The sequence below is a fragment of the Salminus brasiliensis genome, chromosome 11 (genome assembly GCF_030463535.1).
Source record: "Salminus brasiliensis chromosome 11, fSalBra1.hap2, whole genome shotgun sequence".
Lineage (NCBI taxonomy): Eukaryota > Metazoa > Chordata > Actinopteri > Characiformes > Bryconidae > Salminus > Salminus brasiliensis.
Genome location: NC_132888.1, coordinates 19,047,365 through 19,073,312, shown reverse-complemented (window position 1 = coordinate 19,073,312; position 25,948 = coordinate 19,047,365). Strand labels below are relative to the sequence as shown.

Below are 25,948 nucleotides of genomic sequence, written 5' to 3'. Positions count from 1 at the left end.
AGAAATGACGTCACTTCCTACACAAGTGGGTTGGTGTGTCAGCTGGAACAACAACAACAAGATTGAAGGGGATCGAGCTCAACGATAAGAGTGAGTGTTTGATGTCTTGTGTGTGTGTGTGTGTGTGTGAGTGTGTGTGTGTTTTTACCCGCTGCAGTGGCTGTGTTTGTGGGGATGTCGGTTAGCAGCTTTTGGCTGCCGTAACCCGTCGCTTCCGCCGTGCTGTCAGGCAGTGTAACGGTGGAGCCGCGGTGTTTGGCAGTAACAGTAGCTGTAACAGTAACAGTAACAGTAACGGTCTCCGGGAGGAAAGATAGCTAGTGCTACAGTCTAACTGGCGCGTGTCCTCTGTTAACTGGGTTTTCTGTCTCAGGGTTTGCAAGGCTCATCATGTAGACCCACACACAAACACACACACACACACACACACACACACACACACACACACACACACACGCACGCGCTGCAGTTCCCAACACTGGGGCATGTCCTCGTAGCTGGAGCCTCATTGGCCTGTTGACAGCGCTTGCTGCAGGATTGAGCTGTCGGTTGAGTGGTCATCAAGTTGTTAGCATAGCTGACTAAGCCCTGGTCATATCATGCTGTCTTGTTTGGTGTTTCTGGAATTTCTTGTATTCCTATGCCTGGGAAGTCTTGCAAGTTGACTTTTTAACTAAAATAAATATCTTTTAATATATGTTTAATATATCTTCTAATAACTAATTCATTTCTGCTTTTGTCACCCTCTCCTACAAGACCTTACATAAGTGATTTCAAGACATTGTCATAAGCTAATTTGGTAAATTTAATAAAACAAGCTACTCCTAAGAAATAACACTAATATTGTGCTGCTGTGTTCTGTGGTTGTTTTCTCCTCATGTCTCAGCTGGAAAGACATGTTAGTTACTGTATTAATGATGTGTTAGTCTTACAACCTGGTCCAAGTGGTTCAATAAAGACTAAATATCTATATAATCTGACAATAGTATTAATGACACTACCTTCTTTTCCAAGAAATTCATTTAGCTGCATGTTTTCATTACATTTTATAAACAATTGAACATTTTAAAACTTAAAAACTTGAATTCCCGTTTAATTGTAAGACTTCATTTTTAATTTAATAAGTATAATTATTTTTTTTTAATTTAAAACAAAAAACAAACCAAGGACAGTAGTAAATTAGTAGTAGGCTAATATAACTTTATTTGTACTTACATTAAAATATATTTAATTCTCTATTTATATGTTTAATGTGTTGATGTGTTGAGATTTTAACTAATTAATTTTAATTAACTATTTTCTGCTTTTGTCCCCCTCTCCTACAAGACCTTACATAAACGTTTTCATGATGTTGTCATAAGCTAATTTGGTCAATTTGGTTTATGTAGTTAATGGGGCTTTTGGCGATTTGTCTGTGTAATTAAAGCACTGAGATACAGAGTCGATCAGGGTGGTTTAATGTGGCAGTGCATCTAGAGAAACTCAAGTGAGAACTGATTAGAGTGATGGGGATCTCTTTCATGGTACCTCACAGAAAGGTGTTTTTTCCAGTGGTTATAAATATGCTGTCTATTGCCTAAAACATTGTTTTACAACAGTTTTAAAAAGGAGGGGAATACATTTGTTGTGGAGAGCAAAATAAAAAAAAAAAGAGCAAAAGTCTCTGAGTGGTCCAGCAGACAAAGATACTACCACTACGACTCAAGGAGGCTGATTTAAATCCTGGGTCATGCTGCCTGCCACTAGCAGCCTGAGTCTGAGGGAGCACAATTGGCCTTGCTTTTTTCTCCGGGTGAGTAGATCTCTCTCTCTCCCCACATCACTTCACTTAGCAGACATCTGCTAGCTGATGCATCAGAGCTGGGTACCCAGCACTTCGGTTGCCCAGTGATGTTGCGGTGAGAGGTGAGATGTTTAATGAGAGGCGATGGCTGGTTGCTCATGTGTCTTAGTAGGCATTTGCCAGTCCTGGCCCTCCCAGTGTTGGGAGCATTAAGAGTGTCAACGTGTGGTTTAGGTAGTTGGTCTAAAATTGGTGATGAAAATTGGGTAAAAACAACAACAGAAAAAAATATTTGCATCACCAACCATCACTGCCATCTTCAGTGCACCATTTCACACCTAACCTAACCACTCTGAATGACTTCACATTTCAACAACTGGATTATGCAGGAAAACACGACCTCATGGCAATCATTGGAATTCCTTTTTAAGTGTTTGAGACAAAGGTTGGACAAAACAGTAAGAATTTGTGCTTGCTACGGCAGCACAAATACTAAAATTGGAACGATACAGAGAAGATTAGCATGGCCCCTGCGCAAGGATGACACGCAAAATCGTGAAGCGTCCAATCTTTTCCTCCTGGCATCAATAACGATCAAAAAATGCCCAAAAAAGAAAAAAAAAAAAAAAAAAACCAGTAAGAATTTAAAAACACAAGACTTGACAGAACCATGTCTTTTTTTTAGGCCTACAGCTAATTTTTTGAGGTGATGAGATGGAACAGTGCCACGTTTATAAAAAAAAAAAAAAAAACAGGTAAACTTTAGGTACAGAGAAATATATTTAATATTTCTCCTACTGCACTGAAATTATGCATGTTTTTTTTCTGATAAATGTATGTAAAGGTGCACGTATTTGTCACTGTACACTGTACAGCAAAATGTGTCCTCCGCATTTAACCCATCTGGTAGTGAACACACACTCACACACACACACACGTGTTAGGGGCAGTGAGTACACACACACACACACAGAGCGGTGGGCAGCCAACTCCAGCGCCCAGGGAGCAGAGAGGGTAAAGGGCCTTGCTCAAGGGCCCAACAGTGGCAGCTTGCCGGGTATTTCCGGGAATCGAACCCACAACCCTGTTATCGATATCCCGGCGCTCTAACCGCTGAGCCACCACTGCCCCTGTATGTACTGCCCACTGTATGCGTCCTTAATGTCCATATTGTCAGGTTTTACACCCCTTTTTCTGTTGAGAACAGGAGGACAGAAATGTAGACGTTCTCGCTTGAAAGGAATGAGTGACGAACATGTCGTAGTTGGCCCTGCATTCAGAGCTAATTGTCAGGATCATTCGTTGTAAGTGCCTGCAGCCGTAACACCATGACGACTTTGTTGTTGAGCACACTAGCCTTTGTTTTCTGATGCACAGCTGCTGCCGCTGCTGCTCCCGCTTTCTTTGTCATGCAGAACCAGACTAGTTCTGAGGTGTAAATACAGGATGGTTATTCAGTCTCTCTGGGCTGTTTGCACAGGCTTGTGCCTCTTGCTGATTCAGTACTTGCTCTCTTCAGTTGCCTCTGGTGTCCCTCCTCTCATCGCTGACCTCCCCTTGAAGGAAAGGTGAAGTGAGCGGCTATTCGGGACACCTACGGAAAACTGTGGCCGTGGACTAGCAGAGAGGAACATTAGAGCAGGTAAGATTCCTTAGTATTTACTTTCTCATTTGGTATGTTAGATCACCACTGGATCTGATCATCAAAAGTAGGCACTTCTGGGCTGAGGGGGCTGGATTTGAGAACAGGTTACCAGTATTACTAGTCTAAACCTATAGCTGAACCTGGTCACTAATTGAGAATTTACATAGATCCAACTTAAGTCTGTAACTTGGATTGCTTCTTCTGCTTTCATAAGTTGAATATAACCTTGTTACACTGAATGTAGGAGGAGTGTAAAAACCATCAGTCTAGTTATTTCACTGTATAAGCTACTTAACCCGGTTTAAAACCACTTGACATAATATTTTCAAGAGAATTCAGAATTTCATTTTTGAGTGAAGGCTGGTATTCCTACAGTATATATGTCCTTGTTAAACATCATCTTGCACCAGTTAAAAGCAAAATCGTTCATGATTTGTTTAGCAGTAAAATTCTTCAGCTTTAGCTAATGTTCACACCGACCATCAGAAGGAAGAAAATTTGTGATCTCTGTGCTTTTGATCTGGCGTGATTGTTGGTGCCGGACAGGCTGATTTGAGAATTTGTATAAGGGCCGATCTCCTGGGAGTAGAGTTACTCAGAATGGTGTAATAAAGAAAAGCATCCAGTATGCAGCAGTTCTGCAGACAGAATTGGCTTGTTGATGAGAGAGGTCATGCCAGACTGGGAATGCCAGACTGTTTGGAGCCGACAGAAAGATTATGGTAACTCTGAAAACCACTCTGTACAATTGCGGTGAGCAGAAAAGCATCTCAGAATGCACAGCATGTCCAACCTTGAGGTGGACATGCAGAAGACTACTTCTGCTTCTACTTCTGTCAGTCAAGAACAGAAAGCTGAGGCTGCAGTAGGCACAGGCTCACTTTATTGAGACTGAAAACACATAGATTGGACTAATGAATCTTGGTTTCTGCCGAGGCACACAGATGGTAGAGAATTTGGTGCCAACAGCATGAATTCCAGAAAGAACAAAAAACAAGGATTCATAAAGAAACAGAAGGATTAGAAGGATTAATACTAGTATCAGTACACCATGCATATAATGTGTATTAGTTTTAGCTAATGGATAAATAAACTTGCAATTTATTTGGATTTGCATGTTAAGTCTCAGAAAATATTTACAGTACAATAATTAATAATTAGGTGCAATAATTAAGAGGTTTGTACAATGATCCACTAGACAGACAGCTTGGATTCTCAAGTGTAATGTTTTTTTTTTTTTAAATATGATGTCTTGATTTGTTTTTTCCATGCAGAAAAAATAAACAGTAACCTAAATGTGGGGTTGTTGTTTTTTTATATGTAATTATATAATTAAATATATATTTAATATTATATAATAACTGTTTATTTTTTATTCAGAACACATTATATGTATTATACGTACATATAGTAACATGTATAACATGTTTTTAAAAATTAACTTTTTAAATTCATTTGAAATATTATTGTAAAAAACAAATCTATGTCTATGCTGGGGCTGTGGCGGCAACCAGGAAATTATCATTATCTTTGCTATTACAAGCGAATTTCTACATAAATAGGTCAAATCTCTATCAGTCATAATATCAGGCAGTAAACCCAATAAAAAGGTGCTGGTACGTAATTAGTACTAATACTAATACTGGGTTGTACACTACAACCAAACACTGTTTGACTCAGTACTAATACTAATACTGGGTATTACAGTACAATACAGGTACATTAGATAAGACACAAGGCAGGGTGCTTGGACAATAAATACTAAATATACAAATATTTGCATGTACGTGTTCACATGTGCCAGAAGGCTGGCTAATTAAGGTACAAGCTTAGTTATAATACAAATAGTAAAAAATGAAATTCTTTGTCAATTACGTATTTAGTGTGTTCAAGCAGGTTATATTAAAGTAGATGATTAGACATTTTCATTTTATATAGTTTCAGAGTGTTTAAATGCTGTGTTTTATAGTGTATCCCCAAACTAACACAGTAGCCACAAGTTAGCATGCCAGTTACAATGTGACACTACAGTGATAATATCGTATAACACTCACACTAGAACCTGACATGCTCATAAAATTAACTCCTAGATGAGAAGTGAGTTTTTGCAAGCGAGTAACTGGTGTGATTGATTAATGCTGTTTTGTCTCAGACATCAGTCGTGTGTGGGGCAGGGCCATGGAGGCACCTGAGGGGGACGGCCGCACATTCATGCAGGTGATCAGCGAGAAGTACAGCCCAGAGAACTTTCCATACCGCAGAGGCCCAGGCATGGGGGTGGTCGTCCCACCTGGACACCAGGGATCTCCTAAGAAAGGTGAGGCAAGTCTTTAGAGAAGACATATACCACCATCGGAATGTGGAGAAAACAATGGCCTGCTGTTGTTGTTGAATTGGCCTTATGTATGCTTATGTATGTTAGTTTTGGTCCAGAGACCAGTCCACTGATTGATCAAGGTGTTTTTCCCACCCCACCAGACCGGCTGAACCTGCCCAGTATATTAGTCTTAAATGCTTGTGGGATCAGTACTGCAGGAGATAAAGCAGAGATTGCTGCGTTCTGTGCTCATGTGGTCGAGCTGGACCTGTCTCACAACAAACTCCAGGACTGGCATGAGGTGGGTTTTTTTGTTTCATATTTCGCAAGCCAATTGAGTATTTGGATAAATCGGTGCATTTATGTAAATCATTTATTTTACCATCATTTAAATCAATTATTTTACTTAAAATAAAGCTACTTTATAAGCAGGCATTCCACCATAAAACCACATGGTATGCAGTACTATGGTTGATGTACGTTTCTGGTCCCTGAGGTGGTAAAATTTGTCTGTTACAGTTGGTCCCTATCTTGTGTAAAGCTTACGTAAGTTGCACCCACACCAATCACAATGCTGATGAGACTACTAACTATGCATTTCCCCACAGTCTTTCTGTGTTCAGAAATGTGGAAAACCCTGATATTAGGATCAAATTAGGGAAGCTCATCCAGCTTATCTGTCTGCCTTGCAGTTGTTTACTTGTTGGAAGTACTAGAGATGCACAGATTGCAATTTTCTTGTCTAATTCTGATTTGTGTTTGTATATATATATATATATATATATATATATGTATTTGAACATTGTTTAGCTGTTGTAGACTATGCACATTTGAAGCTTGAAAAAGACATTCCACATAAGTTTCCACTTCATCTTAACTTAAAAATGTTTAAAAGCTTCAGCTGAAAAAACTCAATTAATAAATTAATAAAATGAGAGTGTAATCTGGACCGTAAACACAGGGCTGAACAGCGATAAACAGCGCACTGGGGAGGATGTGCAGGGTCATACAAATATTTTGAACTTTTGCATGACGCACTTCGACCAAGGCAAGCTAGCCTTTCGTCCGTGTTAAGGGGACTTTGCAGATATGTTAACTGCCCTGTTGGCTGTGCTAAAGCTCAATGAATTTTTTTGAGGAATGCTGAAGACTGAGCACTCTGTTAAACGGTACAGCCAGAACACAGTTCCGGTCACAGCTATGGTGTGTGGGGCTGTGTTTGTGCCACTGGTTATGGCCAATCACGCTGAAAAGCCAATTGCTTGGTGCATCTCAACAAAGTAGAAAGGAATCTGCATTTAAACATATCAAATGATTGTTGTGTTTGGTGGTATGTTACGGTGGTTTTGAGGTGTGGAAACTAGTCAGTGGTACTAATCCTCACACAAAGAGCATAGTTGTGGGCAGTTTCATTTTACAGTGATAAAGATTTAGGTGGATGATAAAAATCAAATTCAAATACACTGGAACTCAGCTTGGAGTCTGTACAAGAAACTAAAATTGTGTTAATATTTATTTAACTGAGAAAGTAAAAGTATTAACATTAAATAATTGGTAACATGTAAAGTAATTAGATACACCTGTAAACAAATACTTTACTTTGCTATACTTTCTACATCACATAAAACCCAGACATTTCTCAGACAGGCCTAATCAGTTTTTACACAAAGTTTTATATTATGCTTGCTGGATGTTTGTTCTAACACTCAATTTAGGTCTCATACAAACATGTTTAGTATTTTACACATTGTGTTTCCCCGAGGCTGTTATAAAACCCCTAATTACACATAATTAATAACAAGACATGAGTGCATGGTGTGGGTTCAAAGTGACACTCACTGTAATTTCACAAATTTGAACATTCTGTCTGGGCTCTTTTCAGATCAGTAAGATAGTGGCAAACATTCCAAACCTGGACTTCCTGAACCTCAGCTCAAACCCGCTGAGTGACGCAGTGTTGGAGCCAGACTCCGCCGAAGCTTTCTCCCGACTGCGCCGCCTCGTCCTTAACAACACTCAAGTGTCCTGGCACATTGTGCACACTTTCATGCGCGAGATGCCCGAGTAAGTTCATCAACTTTCATGGCCAGCATTCTGAGATCACTGCACCATGAATCTGAATGTAAGGTGCCCTCAAGTCTCTAGTGTTTACTTTACAGTTCATTGTCATGAATACAGACAAATAAGAATAACAACAAGCTAGCTGAAAAATCCAGGGTTAGATACTGACTCTTGTATGAAGGTCATATTTGTGCCGGTATTGTTTCGCAGTAGAATATTGCATTACATCTTACCCCACTTGCATTTCTAGCAGTCCTATAAGCAGTTCTTTTGGTCTTCCAGACCTCAGCTTGACCTACTGTTTCTTAGCCTTGTACTGCTTTGTGGTCATCAATTATTTTAATGTTTAGAGTACTAGCTGTTAAGAGGAGCCCATGGGAGCTGATTGTAAGGACAAGATTCGAAGAGTCAGTAATTCGAAGGTTATAAAGCTTTGATTCACCTTTGAATCACCTGACCTTTCTTAACATGATTGTATACAAGACATAGCCCCATCAAGCTTATTAAGGTCTGCAACCTTCGTAAAAGTAATCTGAGAGCTCAGATCTCTTGGGGACTCAAACGCTTGCATGGCACTCCCTCCTTTTCCACTCTAAAATTGTGCAAACAAGAATAATCAATAATAACAAAAACAGCAATTTTCCACTTTATGCCTTTTGGAGAAGAGAGTGCCTGCCAGCAATCTGAAAACCTGTGACCCAGCTGTTAACCCTACTTAAACTGGCATTGCTAGCCATTTACTACTTTATGAGTCAGTAGCTATTGATCCTGAACTCTTTCTTTTTCGAGTTGGAGCCATGGTGTGTGTGTGTCGTAAAAGGCTTTGCTGTCTCCTGGCATTCACATGTGTGTCCTCTAGACTGGAGGAGCTGTTCCTGTGCCTTAATGAGTACAACACTGTGATGGCATCTGCCACTGCATGTCCTTCGCTTCGGCTGCTGCACATCACAGACAACAATCTGCAAGACTGGAGCGAGGTGCGCAAGTTTGGTTCAATGTTCCCCTCTCTGGACACACTCGTGCTGGCTAACAACAACCTGGGCTCCATTTTGGAGTCTGAGGACAGTCTCCGTCGGCTCTTTCCAAACTTGCGCAGCATCAATCTGCATAACTCAGGTAAGATTTCCTATGACCGGTAGATTACTTAAGCTTCTGGTGTCTGTAATTAGGCCTGACGACTTATCGTACTATATATATATATGTTGTGCAGTTCTGTTCTCTTGTCTGCTGTCTGTTGGAGGTGAGGATAAGTCTCTGCACAAAACAGTTCGGCATGTGGAGAGTGGAGTGGAGAGCAAAGTTTGGCTCCCTTTTTTCTTTTTTTGCTGCTCTTATCCATGACAGAAAAACGCTATCTGTGAGTTCTGTGATCCGTTACACCCCTAGCGACAGGTGAAGACGTGTTACTCTAAGCTAACAGCTGTTTTTTTTCACACTGCATAATTCCAGACAGAAAGCTTGGAACAGTGAGTCCAATTGGACCTGGTTTCTAAGTCACATTCCACAGCTTTAGTGTGGGAACAGTTTGCCTTTAAGCCGAATGAGCAAGCAGAGAACGTGAACGAGTCGGTACGGCGATTTTGTTTAAAAACAGTGATTTTATTTTAGACAGATTTTTAATATTTTAACATTTTTACATTACAATTCCAATGTCTGCATATTCTTAATTTTTAGAAGCTCACTGCTCTTTAGAAGAGTGTAACTGTATTTTTATACTTATCATTATATCAGTGATGTAGAATGGTCTTAAAATATGAATAATAATGTTTATCACAATTATTTCTGGCACAATTTATTTATGACAATTTTATTTTAATTTATTAAAGCACTCTAAAACGTTTTATAAAGCAGTTTGTTTGTTTATATATTTATTATTTTAGCAATATTATTAGCAGTGGTGTCACTCATTACTGTGTATGAATACCAACTAGGTACAGAAATACTGTTTTTGAGTAAATCAGTAACCACCACACAAAACTACACGATTTAAAGGTTTATTCATACAGAGTCTGATTTTTATAGACATCAGGTTTTGAAAACGGCTTAGGAATGACAATAAGAATTTTACAGAGATTTTATATGCTGCTTTATAAGTTTGTATAGGTGCATCCTAATCTGTTTATGGCCAAAAAGATCTGTTAACTATAGCTTCCTTCATATGTAATCACTCGTGTGCAAACAGGGATCAGAGAAAAAGAAAGAATGGGAGCCCCGTTTGGAGCTTGTAGCCCCGTTTACAGAGCACAAAAGGCAAAAAGCGGAAAAAAAATCATACTTGGTGTGAATAGGCCTCAATACTGATAGTATCGCAAGTTTGTGTTTTCTAATATGCCAGTTTTGCAAACAACACAGTCTGTTATTTTCATACTATTAGCACAGCTAGCTGATTTATAGTATTGCTGTGGATCGAATATTATGATGCTGCACTGTATCCAAATTCAGGTTTTGGTACCGTGGCAACCCCAACACTTATGTGTTTGTGTGTAGGTCTTAGTCGTTGGGAGGACATTGAGAACCTAAATTTCCTACCCAAGCTGGAGGAGGTGAGACTGCAGGGTATTCCTCTGCTACAGACCTATACCAACACAGAGCGGCGCAGCCTCATGATAGCACAGTGAGTGTCTCATTCTCCCTCTCCTGCTCAGACTTTCCTCTGGGACTGAAAGTGAAAACCCTGTCTGCTTGTCTCCTCCCACCACAGACTGCCATCTGTAACCAGCCTGAATGGGAGCGTGGTGACGCATGGAGAGCGAGAGGATGCAGAGAGGTTCTTCATCCGTTACCATCTGCATTACCCTGAGGAGGAGCTGCCTCACAGGTAGAGTGCGTTCAGTGCAATGCAGAGCTGAACCTCTGTGCAGATAAATCACAGGAGCAGGTTTCTTATAGATAAAAAATGGTTTCATATTTGCAGAGACATTCGCTTGGAGGTGTTTTTATAACATAATTTTGAAAGTTGCCTGTCTGTTTTGGTTGGGTAATTTGCATGTCAGTCAGATGACCCTTTCCATCCAAAGTAGGTGGTTCTTGACCACCTTAGATATTGAAATTCAGCAAACTCTCTGTCAGCAAGCTTTGCAAACAGGGCTTCAGCAATGCTTGCTGTCCGAGAGTCTCCTGGGTCTGAGGTAGGGGTTGGTCAGGGATGAGATGGACAGTAGGAAAAAATAAATATTTAATATTTTTTATGATCTTTAGTAATGATAGTTCATTAAATGCATTTTAGAGATTGACAAATCTCTAAAATTTGACCTCACACCACATTATCTTTTCCAGTTCTTAAAAGAAAACTAGGAGGGGGGCCTCATGGGGTGGAAAAGTCTGAATGCGTCTGCAGCAGGCTGAGATGAATAGCCTTTAGTTTAGCATTGTACAAACTGCATGCCTAATCATCACAGAATGGCCTGAAACTTTGTCTCCAATTAGGTTGTTCAGTAATGTTACTTAGTATTGCTTACATGCTTTCAGAGATTTACTGACATCTAAATAAACTATTTATGAGGCAAGTGTAAATGTACACTCTAAAAAGTAAAGGTTCCTTAAATGGGTCTTTGATTGATGCTATAGAAGAAACCCTTTTGGTTCCTTAAGGAAGGGTGTGAAAAACCTTTACATTTTTTAAAATAGTGGCTATAATTATGAAAGCAAACATCAGACACCAAACAATTAAGGTAAGGGTAAAGTTGTGTACAATCTGAGCTTCTTAACATGCTTATGAACTCTCTGTGTTTCTGACTGACAGATACCACTGTTTGGTGACCAAATATGGGAAGCTGGCCCCACTGGCTGAGATCGACCTGCGGCCGCGTTGCCATGCTAAAGTAGAGGTGCACTGTGAGGACCGCGTGGAGCAGGTGAGCATCCGGCTTGACCAGACTGTGGCCGAGCTGAAGAAGCAGCTGAGGACAGTGGTTCAGCTCTCCACCAGCAACATGCGGCTCTATTACATCGACAAGGACATGTGCTCTGCCTTCGGCCCAGAGGAGATGAAGTACAGCACGCGGGCTCTCCACTCCTACAGCATTCGCGACGGGGACGAAATCCTGGTGGTGCCAAAAACCAAATGACTGACCGACTCATGGACCTGGAAAAACTGTTCGAAATAATGGAATCTGAACCACAGTATTGAACATGAATGAGGAGAAAAAGAACAACATCTAGACTTATCAGACTGGATTGGGTTTTGACAATGTTGTAGTTGTGTTTCACAGATCACATCCTTTCAGAGTCGCTACACAGTCACCACACACACTCAGAGTGTGTGGCCCTGCACTTGTTGATATATAAGTGGCTTCCTTGGTTTTGTTGACTTTGCCCTGGTACAGGGTTTGCTATTAACTTTCAGCAATTGCCGTCTCTTCAGGACGAAAGCACAAAAGAAGACGCGCTTTTTGGAAGTCCAAAAAGTGCCTCTTATAAACCTCGTGACAATCATCTGCAACGAATCCTTTTACGGTTTTGTGGCAGGTGTAGAAAAGGCGTCAGACTGTGCGAAGGTCTTGAGGAGAAATGGTGGATTTGCTGAGGGTGTATGTATGCTGTGTCAGCCTAGTAAAAGACTCACATTTGGCAACATCTTATGGAGACAGAGTGCTGGCTTTTCATGCTTTTTTTTGTAGTAACATTTTGTTTATTTTGTAAAGTTCAGTTCTTGCATGAAAACAAGGCAACTTAGTTCTTACCCTGGTGGTTAGTGTTGGCAATAAGTATTAGCATCACTCTCAGAACCAGGCGGTAATTACGTCAAACCAAGATGTCAGTGTGGATTCAGTCTTAGGGTTCTGTGGCTGACGTTCTAACGTAATTTGATCATACTTCGGAGTAGTGGAACTGCTCTGTGGGTGTGCGTAGATGGACTTAGAACAGACTCAGAATGAAGACCAGACGTGACAGCAAACATAAACTACAAACGACCGTTCTTCCAGTCCAAACTGCATCTGATTTAGATCCATCCTGCAACTGCTTAATTTTGATTAGACATTTTTGATTAGGCAGTTTCCTGGGCCGAGATTAAGCCTGGTCCTAGACTGGTCCTAGACTACACAACATTTTTCATTCAGCTGAATATTGCTGTCTGGAAAAGCAGCCTAAAGAGTTTTATAGCAGGTTAAAGACTTGGCAGCACAAGCAGCAGACCTGTTCATTGCGACAAAATCAAAATAATCCCCATAAATAATCAGGTTTATTCTGCTGTTAGATAGATAAATCACACACTGCTCTGCAACTGCTGTAAAGATCATATCGCTTTAGTAAATTATCATTTAAATGTTTTTTTTTTTAGTTTATTGTTATTGAGTGGAGAAGTGGGGTAAAATGGGACTTTACATGTAAAAAAAGGGACCACCAAAGAGACGACTGAAAAACACTTCAAAAATGCACCCGGTGGGAACTGGCCTTCAGTAGAATCATTTCAGGAAAATGCTACTCACTGGAAACAATGCTTAGGCAATTAACATGCATCTTTATGATTCTATCAAAAAAGGTATATTGGCTAAACTCGAACTTGAACCACCTACTCATAAACTATCAGTGCATCTCTATTGTAGATTGAAGGTATAAGGAAAAAGACTGGTGGATGTGTAACTGCTTAGGAGACGGCGGATAAGTGACTGAATCAGTTAAAATATCTCAAACCCAAAGTGCAGTCATGCATGCCTTGGATCTTACATTTTGCTTTGCATATTCTACCTGTGTTCAAGAAACCCTATTGGCTCAAAGAGAAATCATATTGGCTCAAAGAGTAATAGAATTCATTTTAGTGTAGTTTGACTGAAGACAAGCTTGGGGATACTTCACAAAGCAGTGTTTCTCTGTAAAGCCAGATAACGTAAAGGTGCCATAGAATGCATTGAGTGTTTTTAGTATTTTATTGTGCTGTTTGATGCATAAATACTAAGTATTTATATTTCAACTGGTGAAAAATGCTCAAATGTGTTTTTACAAGCCTATTTACAGGCTTTGTGGTCAGCTTACAGCCATAGCGCCTTGCATAGTACATCACAGCACACCTTTTTGAGCTCTGTAACTAAACAATTTGTAATTTTTCTTACAGGAAAGTGTTGATGTCCTCTTCCCATTCTCTTGGTGTTCTCTTGGCTTTTGGTGTATGGTTGGCTAGCTAAAAAGATTGTAGTCAGTTGGCTGGGCTAGCTTTTAGCCTTTTAACTCACTTTCCTAGGTTTCCCCTTCTAATGTGAGGTGAGCTCTAGTCTGAGGTGGTCCGGTTTGTTGTCGAGGGAGCTGACATTGGAGAGAAGAGATGATAAAAGCTGATCAGCTAGGGGTTTAGTCCAGCACAGATACCCACTCGCTTTCCCAGCTTAAGCTTCCTCACTTGATGCCTGTGAGCTCCCCTTCTGCAGACAATCATGAAGCAACAATCATGAAGCCTGTTTCACAAAGCAACCCACTTTCTTTTAACTAGCAGATTCTGGTGTTATGGTGCATCTTCTCTTAGAAAACTAAGTGAATGGTCTATGAACAACACCATATTCTTCCAAAGTGGTCATTTTACCACATCACCGGCTAGCAGGAGCTGAAATTGACCTGTCCTACAGCTCTGTTTTGGTTATGCTATTTGGATATATCTTTTGAATAAGGAGATCTCATTGTTTAAGGTATACGGTATGTTACTTATATGCACTGAGATTTCAGTATTCAACTATGCCAAAATAAATAGTAGGGCGAATTTAACCCTAAAGTTCAGAATTGTCCAGTTGTTCCGATTGAACAGGCTTGGCAGGGCGTATCTGACTTAACTGAGAAATCCTGCTTTAGGAACTCCCTGTTTTTCTTAACGGGTCCACCAGATTGACAGAGCAAAAGTTTTAAGACAAATGTATACAGTTTTCAAGACGCATATGAAGCACACCATCCAAAACAACATCATCACAGCAGTTTTTTGTTACTACAAGCTAGGTGGAAATTCCTTGATTGCATCTATAATTATGTAATGCATTTCATTTTAGAAACGGACTGTTTTTTTTTTTTTTATTGCTTATATGCCTGCCTTGTTTTAGGTTTGGTGCTATTTGTTAAAAATAGTAGTATGACTATTTTGGCAGCTGAGAGTGATTAGTTCATTCTCTGTGTGATGTGTTGCTCTGTGCCATTTTTGTTCTCTTAAATCCGTTTACAAGCACACAGCGACTATGCTGTTTAGGACTGTTCCCCTTTTTTAGGATATTACCATGTTGATATTTAGAATCTAAAGCCATTTATGGAGCCTTGAATCTGAGTCGTTCTGCCCTTAGAAACTTTTCAGTAGTTATTTTGCTATGTTTGGATATTTTTTGTTAATGGTTGCTGAAGGACTGAGAAAGTGCTTTAAGCGGGTGGTGCAGATCAGAAACTGGCACAATTCATACTCTCGGTACAAATGTAGTGAACGGTATTTAGCCCAACACCACACATTTAAAATACAAAAATAAGATTGTGGTCAGATCAGGAGAAATTTGGGCTAAATCTAGAGTTTATAATGTTGTTTGTTCTGCTATAGTATTCTGTGTAGCTCAGCACTGGATTCCACAGTCTCATCGTTTTGACAGAATTCACAAAGTTATATTCATCACGGTTTTCTCAATACGATACCCAGCATGTTACACAGGCCATACAGCCATAGCTCAAATCCTTACTGCTAGCCTGTTCTATACTGATGTATAGGCCAGCTAGCATTCATAGGTCCTCATTAGGTCCTGGAAACATCTCACTCAATGTGGGATATTTTATTTTATTTTTATTTTATTTATTTTTTTGGCCAAAGTGTCCCTTTACAGAGTTAAGGTAGACCAATGAATTGCCTAAATCTACCAATGGAAGCCTTGTTGGTTTTAAGGCAGAGTTTTAAAAGTTTGGTGGACACGTAGGACTGTATATTTGTGACATGTACCATTCTTAATCTAAATGACCATGAAGCCTCTTATGTCATTGTTAGTGTAAAGCTATCATTGTATTACTGGCAACTTTAGACAATGCCATGACTTTTCTTTCAGATTTTTTTGGTAACTTAAATTAAGGTAATATTAAGGTAATTATGACATCTGTAATTTACGTATCATAGTTATACATTGTTAAGCACTGGCTATATTGTTGCCTATGTTAATGATCATATACACAGTTCATATATTTATACAATACCATGACATTTGCACAATAATGCACTGAAACGATGTATCCAGCAGTTTTGATGACTGCAGGTTAGTGTATTACAGCTCCACAATTGAGGGATCTATGAAAATAGTAACAGCAGATAATCTTAGAAATTACACTGACAAAGACGTACACTGATAACTGATGCAATGTTCATCAAGGTTTCATTGTGTTACTGTTTTTTCACCAAAGGGTGTTTGGGAGGACATTATCCAAATCATGCTGTTTAATAAGAACTATGTAGTGTGTGGTGTCATTTTTGTTTTCCTTATAGATTATTCCAGAAACATGACATATAAGTAGTTGGTTAGAGAGCGAGTAGTTGCTTAAATCTATATTAAACCTGAGAATAGACTTGAAGAGTGTATTATGTGTAACCCTATTCCCATGTTTGAAGAAAATAGAAAGGTTTTGTATTATATTTAATCAAGGGACCTATCCATAGAAAGCAAGGTGTATTGCTGATGTTTGATTACTGATTAATATTAATCATGTTTGAAGGAAAAAAAGAAAACTGTGGATGGGCCATAGGTAAATGTGTGAATGATGAACATAGCCATGCTTCGTCAAAATATTAGAGCTTTAGTAAGGCTGCTTGTAATGACTGTACCCAGTGTTTCACTGTTAAAGAAAATAGATGGGAAACAAATTCTCATTTTATTTAGAAGATGATGATGATGATGATGTGATTTATTTGATGCCCTCTACCAAAACTGCTCATGGAAAGAAGGTGAAAATGCTGAAGTCTGCAGGGGGGCAGGGTGTTTTTTAAATGTCTTTGAATTGATGAAAATTTGAAATGGACCATTTATGTATGATTATAATTGTTATTATTAGTGTTATTATTACAGCTGGGTTCAGTAGTTTCTCTTTTGTTTGAGGTGCTTTAATTTAAACTGAATTTATTTACGTCTGAATGTTTGTTGTGGATGGCTTATAGTAGTTTTCTGTTTGTTGAGCCCCATATCTGGAAGTTGTATGAGCGAGAGAACTCCCATGTTCTCAATTTTTGTTATTTTTACAACCTCGCTTAAGAGACGTCACTTTCCACTGAACTGTGTGAAAAATATATGGGGGTGTCCTTTACCACAAGGAGGAACAGGAGAGTTTACTCACAGCCATTTAATACATTTCCTGTCTATCAGCATGAGCACTGAGTTGCTTTGACCACTTCACCCAAATGCATGTGTGAATCGACAGACTTACGCTGTTTGCCAATGGAATTAAGTCATTTTCAATAAGTGGTTGGAATGAAATGCTTTGAACATGAAAGGGAAATAAAGAGATATTCGAAGTGTGTTTACAGATTTGTTCAGGGACTTTTTGGAAACATTTTTGAGCTCTTGATGAGGCATCTTTTCTTTAACACTCCCTCCCATTCTTATAGCATTAGAGCATACAGTAATAATAAAGATACATCAATGCATTAATACCTTCTATCCGTCTGTCTAGCTACCTTTTAGTATCATCTATCTATCCACCGTCTGTCTATCTATCTGTCTGTCTGCTTGCCTGTCTGTTTATCTATCTGTCTATCTCCTGTCCGTTTGCCTGTCTGCCTTCCTATCTATCTATCTATCTGTCTGTCTGTCTGTCTGCCTGCCTGCCTATCTGTCTATCTCTCTATCTGTCTGTCTCTCTATCTGTCTGCCTTCCTATCTATCTATCTATCTATCTATCTATCTGTCTGTCTGTCTGTCTGCCTATCTGTCTATCTCTCTGTCTGTCTGTCTGTCTGTCTGCCTGTCTATCTGTCTGTCTGTCTATCTATCTATCTGTCTGCCTATCTGTCTATCTCTCTGTCTGTCTGCCTATCTGTCTATCTCTCTGTCTGTCTGCCTATCTATCTATCTATCTATCTATCTATCTGTCTATTTATTTATCTGCCTGTCTTGTCTGTCTGTCTGTCTGTCTCCCTGCTTGTCTGTCTATCTATCTATCTATCTGTCTATCTATCTATCTATCTATCTGTCTGTCTGTCTGTCTGTCTGTCTGTCTATCTATCCATCCATCCATTCACCATCAATCTATTAAACAATACTAATTGTTGATGGCCACCGCTCTCCACAACGAAATGTTTAGTCCGTCACCAAGGCAATGGTGTGGGCGGTGACGCCGTGTGACGCTCGCTAACCGACACTGACCAATAAGCGGATAAGCTGGGCGACTGACGTCACACTTAAAGCGAGACCACTGTTAATAGAAGACACGGCCAGGAATTTTACGAAGGCGCGAGCGCAGGACCAAAGCTTACTGACCTGCTCGCAGTTTCTGCAGTGTTACTCCTATATCAGTACCAGTTCCGTTACTCCGTGCAGTACCTCAGTACGAAACTCAAGGAGTCCGAAGTGCTGTAGTAGCTGGTGAGCGGCGGTGGGGCTCTCTCTGGAGGACCACAGGAGGAGGGATGGTTACGGTACTGTGTGGTGAGTAATGCACTGCTCTCTCTGCTCATTCTTCTCGCCCCGCGACTCGGGCTCGCTCGGGTTGTGCAGCCTGTACCGTAGTTAGCCCCCTGCCAGCTAACGATTTACTAATGTGTTATAACTGCGGATTAGCGTGGTTCCGCCCACTGCCCCATTCGCCAGCGGATGACTAATAACTGCCTTTGCCTGTATCTGCACTAGTAACTTCAGTTTTGCAGTATTAGGTAACATTAGTGTCAAACTGGTGCCATAGGCTTCGTCCAGTGCCTTGGTTGAAGTACACGTTGATCAACGTAGTAGACGAGTAGTTTTGAGCTCACATCAGCACTGTGAAGTTCTACTACTGAGTTTTAGCTGCAGTGCAGACCATACAGTTCACTCCAGTGGTAGCATAGTAGACCCAAAGCTGGAAGGTGGTCCAACCCCAGCAGCACCCTTTCCTTCCTGCTCCAAGAGCTTGGCTCATAAATCAAGCTGTTAACCAGTTCTTCTCCAGTTCTTCTTTTCAGTGAAATCAAAGCTGGAGAGTGTTGTGATAGGAGTAGAAGTAGTTATGATGAAGTTAAGTTATGCCTTAATCATAATAACATGCTGTGGATAAAACACCTCTCAACATGTTTGGAGTGGGCCTTCGTACAGAAGAGTCACCGTTCGTCTGCTGTTGCTAAGGCTAAACAATATGGCATCATCTCAACCTCAGAAGTTGCCAGCAAACCCACCCAAGTGCACAGCCCACGCAAGCCGAAAGGACATGGGAGGACTGATTGCCCGTACTCTTTTCTTTTCTTTTGCTCTGTGTACACCGAACCTCTCCCACCTTCATCACACAAGTTTAACTTACTTAGTAAAAGTCCTGAGGTCATGTGCTGGAACCAGGCTGTCAGGGTTCACCAGCCACCAACAGTCGTGAAGAAGAGTTAAGACCCCTTTTTCCAGTTTTACAAAATGGGTGGAAAAGAAACGGGTCTGCAGTCCACCTGCCCATAAAAAGCATCGGCGCTGAGCCTTCAAGAGCACAGTGGAATGCCACTAAGTGTTGAATGACGGACTAAGGTCGTAGGAGATAGCTATATTTACCACCCCAGTAACATGATCTCTGGCATTCGGGATCACTGTGCTCATTCAATCCCTCCCTGGTCCTCTCACTCTGGGGCAACAGCCTCTCAAACAGCGCACTGCGTAGCTCCAGAAAACTCCGCTGGTGAGCCTCACCTCCACTTTACCAACTTTACCAACTGTTGACTCTCAAATTTTCCTTTGGTTTGAGTTGCGTAGATGACCTTTTTTAAGGGAGGAGCAGGGACGTTGCTTTCAGGTCCTCACACTTCCAATTTGCTGTGGCTTGTGGACGTACCAGGGTTTTGTAAGGTGTGCTGTTTTGTGAATAAGCTGCCTGATTTGAAAGGATGTTTCTGGAATTGGCGAGGATTGATCCTGTCTTTTTGATCAAGTTATTGCTGTGTCATGCAGACGTCAAAGATCACAGAACGAAGGCCTATGGACTTTTGTAATATTCCAAACTGAGAGGGAATTCTAAAGGTCTTGCCTTTGGGATTATTCTAGCTTACCCGAAGCCTGTTGTTTTCCACAGTCCAAATGATGAGTTACCTGTGTTTGATTTGTCAGAGGCTACTGAGCAAACTTTTTAGTTGTCTGATGGTTGGACACTACGGTCAAAGCTCTGACCACCATCCTGTTCATGCCTTCGAGTCACTCGCCAGAGAGATACGGCAGTCCTAAGGCCTGAAGACTGTTGTCTTTCTTTCAGGACTGGGCAATATGACATTTCTTATGGTTATAGTCACAAAATCACAATATGTCACCATGCTTTTCTGACATTCAATGACCAACTGATTTCTTTTTTACGGAGACTAATTAGTCTTGGTTTATTGGAGTTAATAAAGTGTGAAAAATAAGTATAGTCAGTATAATATTGTTTAAATATATCTCCACTAGTTCCTTTTTTATTAATTACAGCCTAATCTGATTTCTGGAAAATATTGTGATGTTATACTTGTACCACATTACCCACCCTTACTGTTTTTATACCTTTATTCCTTTGTTCAGGTTTGAGCAATGAAAGGTGGATGTGAGATGTGACAAGCTGCCACCACTGTTTTTCCATCCACTGGAACTGAGAGAACGGCTCTACTTACAGCAGGTACCTCATAACCTAACACCCATCTGCTACCAGAGTGCACACCACATACATGATACTGAGTGGGGAGCAGTGCCGCTGACTGCATGGGCAAGGAACGTAGAACATACACTTTACACCTCACTTTTCATTGGTAATAAAGTAAACAAAATGAGGTAGTAGTAGTTTCCTCCTAAATTTACCTGCTGTTAAAATGGACCTATTCAATATATTATTTTACCTATTAAATATAAATTATTATGATTATTATTAAGAATCTGTCCTCTGTGTGTTGTATTTTTTACAAACTCCTGCTTAAAGTGTCGTCATTTCACCAAATCTAATATCTTCTACTTCCCACGAATCGTGAATTACATCACAGAGTTACTGTGATAATATTAAGCTCCTTTTTGTAGTTGGAAAGGTACTAGAAATGAACCTAGGAGCTAACGGAAGCCCAAACATGCCCGAGAAGGTGCACATCTCAAAGCTTGTGATATCAGAGAAAGGGCTTTTAATTAGGTCTGGCAGGCTGAGTTTAGCTGAGAGTGGAATCATAGCAGCCTGTGGTTGGTTAGAAGGGAGGGCAGAGGCGTCAGTTTAGTCCCCAACAGACGTAGAGCTCCTGTCTGCTCATGTTTCAAGGTAAATATAGCTGTGCCTCTGACTCTGACTTAGGTATTCAACATGCTGACCACAAACATTGTTTACGTTGCAAAAAGCCCCTTCAGTTTTGAAACTGTGGTCCAGCCAGTGTTTTGGATGGACTGTATTACTGTAGTAACATTATAAATACATTACTTTGGACAGTTTAAAGAGAGTGAAGTTTGTACGTGTCTCTTTCATGTGTTGTTGCTGGTTGTGTTGTTGGCTGTAACACTATTTTTGAGGCTCAGATTTAAATCATTTAGACCGTGAACAGTCTTTGTTTTGCTGGTGCTGGGTCTGCCTTGCACTGTAAGGCTTAAAGGGAGCATAACACATTGAAGTGAGCTGTAAAATAAGTACAGTGCAGTTGGATGGTGCACACGAATCTACTCTGAGATCTGTTGTCATTGACAGAAGCCTGTTTGTTAGTCCTTGTTAGGCCGAGTCTGCGCTGAGCATGTCTGGCAACCCCAGGCGTCAGCCACGGTCGGAAGCGATCTCCTTACTCAGCCGCTCGCCACACATATATTGTACGCTCACATAGCACTTCACACCTCTCTTCATGCTGATTCTGCACTTGGCCTAAAGTGTGTAAAATGCATTTGTCAGGTTCCAAGGTTCTTTAAAACCCGTGTTTGGTATTCAACTTATTGGATATCAAATATGGGTGTGCAATATGGTAAAGTATACAACATTTTGAGACAGACAAAATGTACCAGTAGTGGAGTATTTAAAAAAAAATTATATCTAAACACTCTCCCATACAGTATTCACAGAATACAGTACTGAATAAAATACAAAGTATTTATTTACAAAATTGTATTCAGAATTTGCTGCACTCCATCTGGTTAAACAGGACTAATTATTTTTAATTCATTGCTTTGTTTACACAGTGCTGGGATATTAGAGGATACAATTGTTTGCATCTTATTATTTCACTTGTACAATTATACAAACGGTTATGTTTCTTTGTAATGCTAAATCACCAAGTGTTTATGTATCTGCAGTATCAGATATGCACACAAACTACATCAAATACCAGCCAATTATAAATACTGTATATCAGAAAATTAAAAGAGTGCTGCTGTATGGATCTGTTTAGGCTAGAAAAAGCACTTCCCAATTCCCAACTCTGTTTATACTGATTCGGCTTGATTTCAGTGGTAGACGTTTATATTCATAAAAAAACTGTATATTTATACATTTCTATATTTATAACATTTAGAAATAGTTAAAAAGTTTAGTTCTAGTTGAGCTCGTATGGTTTTGATTTTGTATTGCTTTTTATGTAACATAAAAAAGCAATGGTGGCCCTGTCAACAAACAATATTATCATTCATATACTTAAACATAAAAATGTTTCGGTGCCCCTGGTAACTTTATACACAAACTAGCATCAATGTAAATATTTTCTGAATACTTTCTGCATATTTCAAAGCACCAATTCTGTTTATTTTCTGAATTTAATATTTTTTTGGGGAAAAAATAACATTACGGTATTTAATATGCCACTATTTTTTACACCATTTTTTTTGTAATATGTTAAATTAAGTCACAGAGCAGTAATTATGCTTTTAAAATGTGCAGAAGTATCTCTGTAGATGACTGTATTTACACTAATTTGTAACTTATAAATCTTATATAATCTTGTAGAATACTTTTACAGACTATAATATGAAAGTAACTGTAATAAAATGTAATAAAAGCTCTTGTATGGATCTGTTTATGCTAGAAAAAATGTCTTTTTTGGTGGAAAGAATAGGAACAAGTCTGAGAAAGGCTGAGAGGAAAATACCTGCGTTTCTCTTATAAAGGCGAAAGTCTAACAAGTCTCAGAAAGCTCCCGTATCAGATCTGTTTGGGCTACTTTTGCTTAGCAACATACCATGGAAACAGACTACAATGCTCCACGCTGGCAGTTAGCTGTTGTTTACTTTGTGAAGAACATGAAGGGTACATGCTTTGACAGTGGTAGACAACTGTCTTAAGGCTTCTGGTCTGTAGCAAGTGCGTATGTGAGCAGTCCTGGTGTGCTGTGTGCTTTGGACTGCCTCCAGCGTGCTGCCTACCCCAGATCTACATGCTGAATTATTGATGCCTCTGTGGACTGTACTGCAAGAGAGAGAGAGAGAGAGAGGGAGAGAGAGAGGGATAAAGAGAAGAAGAGAGAGGCAGGAAAGAAAGCAAAATGTGTGTGAGTGAGTGAGTAAGTGAGAGAGTCAGAGAGAGAGTCAGAGGGAGGGAGAGAGAGACCGATTAAAGAAACAGGAGCCTTCCTACTGAACCCAACACGGATCGACAACACCAGATACTTTTATTTATTCAGACGCCACGCTGCCTCGTGAACAAGAGCCTGTCTCTCTCCACCAGAACGGACTGTGCCACCTTAACATGCAGCTCCATTTGGGAGACTCTCACATTACACTCAAAAACACAGCAGGGGCTGCAGCACACAGCCCGGGCTGCAGTGTCGGACGAGTCCGCCATGAAAGAATGTGCAGCTTGACGCAGTGCCCTACGCAAGCAGCGTGTCCCCTGCTTACACACTTCCACGTATAGTGTGTGTGTTGGGTTTAGAAGAGAGTCACATGCTCCTCTTAGTCATCAATGCTTTAAGGGTTTAGGAGCACTCTCCACACAACAGCAGGTCATCCAGTATTTACAGCCAGGGCATCAATACATGCATAGGATTTACATGGCAAAGACACATGACGCACATGAGAATTTCGCTCACTGACTCAGAGTGTCTACATGCCTTGTTTTGTGTTATAGTGGGGAGATGATCAATGAGAGTAACTTCTTGACCTCCATATTATAAGCTAATGGCTCACCTACAAATCAAATTGACCCAGTATCCACCAAACATAGTCCACAATCGAAACACACAGTATGGACCGGTACTGCTCATTCATTTCTTCTTCCAAAATTGATTGCATTCAGCACCAACAGCATTAGTAAGATCAGGATGTTGGATGATCACCACCCCACCTCATTCCCAACTCTCAAACTCGTCTCAAAAGAACTGGATGGAGCACCAACCGTCCTTCCAGAGGACACAGGTCCACTGCTCCACAGCTCAATGCTGGGGGGCTTTATACCCTTCTAGCTTACGCCTGGCATTAGGCATCTGCTCAAGAGAGTCCTATTCCATTGGCAATACATCTTTCTCCTCAAGGACTAGACAAGCTGTGTGTTTGAGTATTTGCACATATGTGTCAGCAATGGGTGCAACTTAAAGTAGCTGAATGCTTTCATTAGAAGGGGTGTCCACAGACATTTGGACATATAGTATAGAAGATGTCACCGAAAATAGATTTTTAGGTGAAAGATTTCATTATTTGAATTATAAAGCAAAGGTTTAAGCAAGGTTACCCAAACCTTAGCTTTTTTCTTCAGACTGTAACTGTACTATAAAGTAAAGAGAGCTCCTCTATCTGTTTAGGTCAGACAAAAAAGTGGAATGTGTCTTTTAGGGTAGAAATAATCAGCTAACATAGTGAGATATAGTCTAAATTTCCATGAATTGTTAGCTCCATTAGTCTCATAGGTCCAGGCTTGTCCAGGCGAGTACATTTGGAGTAAAGGGGGAATTGTATGAATTAGCTTTTTCAATGAAGCAGTTATTTACGTCCTAATGTTCAATAACTACATGGATAACAATGCAGAAAGATTGATATTACATTGTTATTACACCATACAAACATGCAAACCCATTTCCTTTTGGTTAATATTCTGCAAATTTAGAGATATAATATTTAATTAAGCTTTCATCTGACATTTTAGTGGACTGTTGTAATTAGGGCAGCCCTATATTGGGGAAAAATTACATTATGATATTTTAATACAATATTTATTGCGATATTACAAAATACGGGAAATTTTACCAGATTTCTCCAGAAGTCAGTGATTCAATATATTGTGATATTAAAGATACCCCCTGCTCCTTCAACTCATCCCAATGAGTTTTACTAACAAAAACAATGCGTTATTTCTGCATTAACATGTGACGACTTGTGCAAAACTTTTCATACTATTGTCACAATGCTGTTGTCTTTTACAGTCGATGCGGCCTGCCACTGCCTTGCCTCCAGCTGACCTCCCAGCATGTCTCGTGTCTCCTCCACGGCTAAGCGCTATGCTGGCTCTTCTTATACGAGCCACTATAGCTCATACAGCTCCTCCTTGACACCCTCCCTGGGCTCTTTTGATCGGGACAAGCTCCCCTACAAAACCTCCTCCTCTGGCTACTCCTCCTCCAGCTACCTGAGCTCCAGCACCAGCCGCATTCGGAACTACAGTGCCTCGTCCGAGCCTGACCGTGGCCGGGCTGTCCCTCGCAGCACCGACCTGCTGTCCGGTCGGCGCAGCGAGAGCCTGAGCCGCACGCCTGTCAAGGGCTACGGCTCAGGCCTCAACGGGGGCTCGGGCTACTCGGGCTACAGTTACTCATCGGCCCAGCCCAGCTACCTCTCTGCCTCGCCCTCCAGCATCTCCTCTTCCAGTGTCTCCCTCAGCCGCCGCAAGTCAGTCAGCCAGAGCGACCTGACGCGGGACCTGTCCTCTCTGGGCCTGAGTGAGGCCTCCAGCAGCAGCTCCAGTCTGAAACAGGCCTACAGGAGTCGGGCAAGTGATGCCACAGAGTCCTACAGCAGCAGCAGCACACGCTCTGGATATGGGCTGTCACGCAGCTCCACACAGGAGGCCTTGAGTAGCACCAGCAGCAGCCGCTTCTCCACCTCCAATGGCCGCTCCAGCTCACCGGTCAGGGACTCGCTGGTAAGAC

General features: G+C 40.6%; 2 protein-coding genes and 1 non-coding gene across 5 annotated transcripts in view; all 3 read left to right on the top strand.

Annotated features, from left to right (window-relative positions):
* The first annotated feature begins 7 nt into the window (after nucleotides 1–7).
* Nucleotides 8–17,320, top strand: tbcela (tubulin folding cofactor E-like a). 2 transcript variants are annotated; one of them, XM_072692085.1, is made up of 10 exons: nucleotides 8–90; nucleotides 3,303–3,425; nucleotides 5,581–5,745; nucleotides 5,907–6,046; nucleotides 6,265–6,291; nucleotides 7,628–7,809; nucleotides 8,666–8,922; nucleotides 10,294–10,420; nucleotides 10,508–10,624; nucleotides 11,549–17,320. In XM_072692085.1, the coding sequence occupies exons 3-10, from the start codon at nucleotides 5,607–5,609 to the stop codon at nucleotides 11,871–11,873; spliced, it is 1,314 nt and encodes a 437-aa protein (XP_072548186.1). In that variant the 5' UTR covers nucleotides 8–90; nucleotides 3,303–3,425; nucleotides 5,581–5,606; the 3' UTR covers nucleotides 11,874–17,320. The 2 variants fall into 2 exon arrangements, with proteins under 2 accessions (XP_072548186.1, XP_072548187.1); XM_072692086.1 differs by lacking the exon at nucleotides 6,265–6,291.
* On the top strand, nucleotides 2,252–2,358 carry LOC140568449 (U6 spliceosomal RNA). Its single transcript, XR_011980628.1, has one exon. It is a non-coding gene; the product is annotated as a U6 spliceosomal RNA (small nuclear RNA).
* Nucleotides 17,321–18,155: 835 nt separating the features above from the next.
* usp2a (ubiquitin specific peptidase 2a) overlaps nucleotides 18,156–25,948 on the top strand; it is a 32,136-nt gene continuing 24,343 nt past the window's right edge. For both annotated transcript variants that reach the window (XM_072692081.1, XM_072692080.1), the window contains exons 1-3: nucleotides 18,156–18,380; nucleotides 20,448–20,541; nucleotides 25,226–25,941. In XM_072692081.1, coding sequence (XP_072548182.1) covers nucleotides 25,270–25,941 — 672 coding nt within the window. In that variant the 5' untranslated portion in view covers nucleotides 18,156–18,380; nucleotides 20,448–20,541; nucleotides 25,226–25,269. The remainder of the gene's footprint in view (nucleotides 18,381–20,447; nucleotides 20,542–25,225; nucleotides 25,942–25,948) is intronic.

Excerpts from the sequence above, each read along its gene's own strand:
- tbcela (XM_072692085.1), top strand. The coding sequence starts at position 5,607 with ATGGAGGCACCTGAGGGGGACGGCCGCACATTCATGCAGGTGATCAGC. Across the intron at positions 8,923-10,293 it reads CATCAATCTGCATAACTCAG|GTCTTAGTCGTTGGGAGGAC; the intron begins GTAAGATTTCCT and ends GTTTGTGTGTAG. Across the intron at positions 10,625-11,548 it reads GAGGAGGAGCTGCCTCACAG|ATACCACTGTTTGGTGACCA; the intron begins GTAGAGTGCGTT and ends TCTGACTGACAG.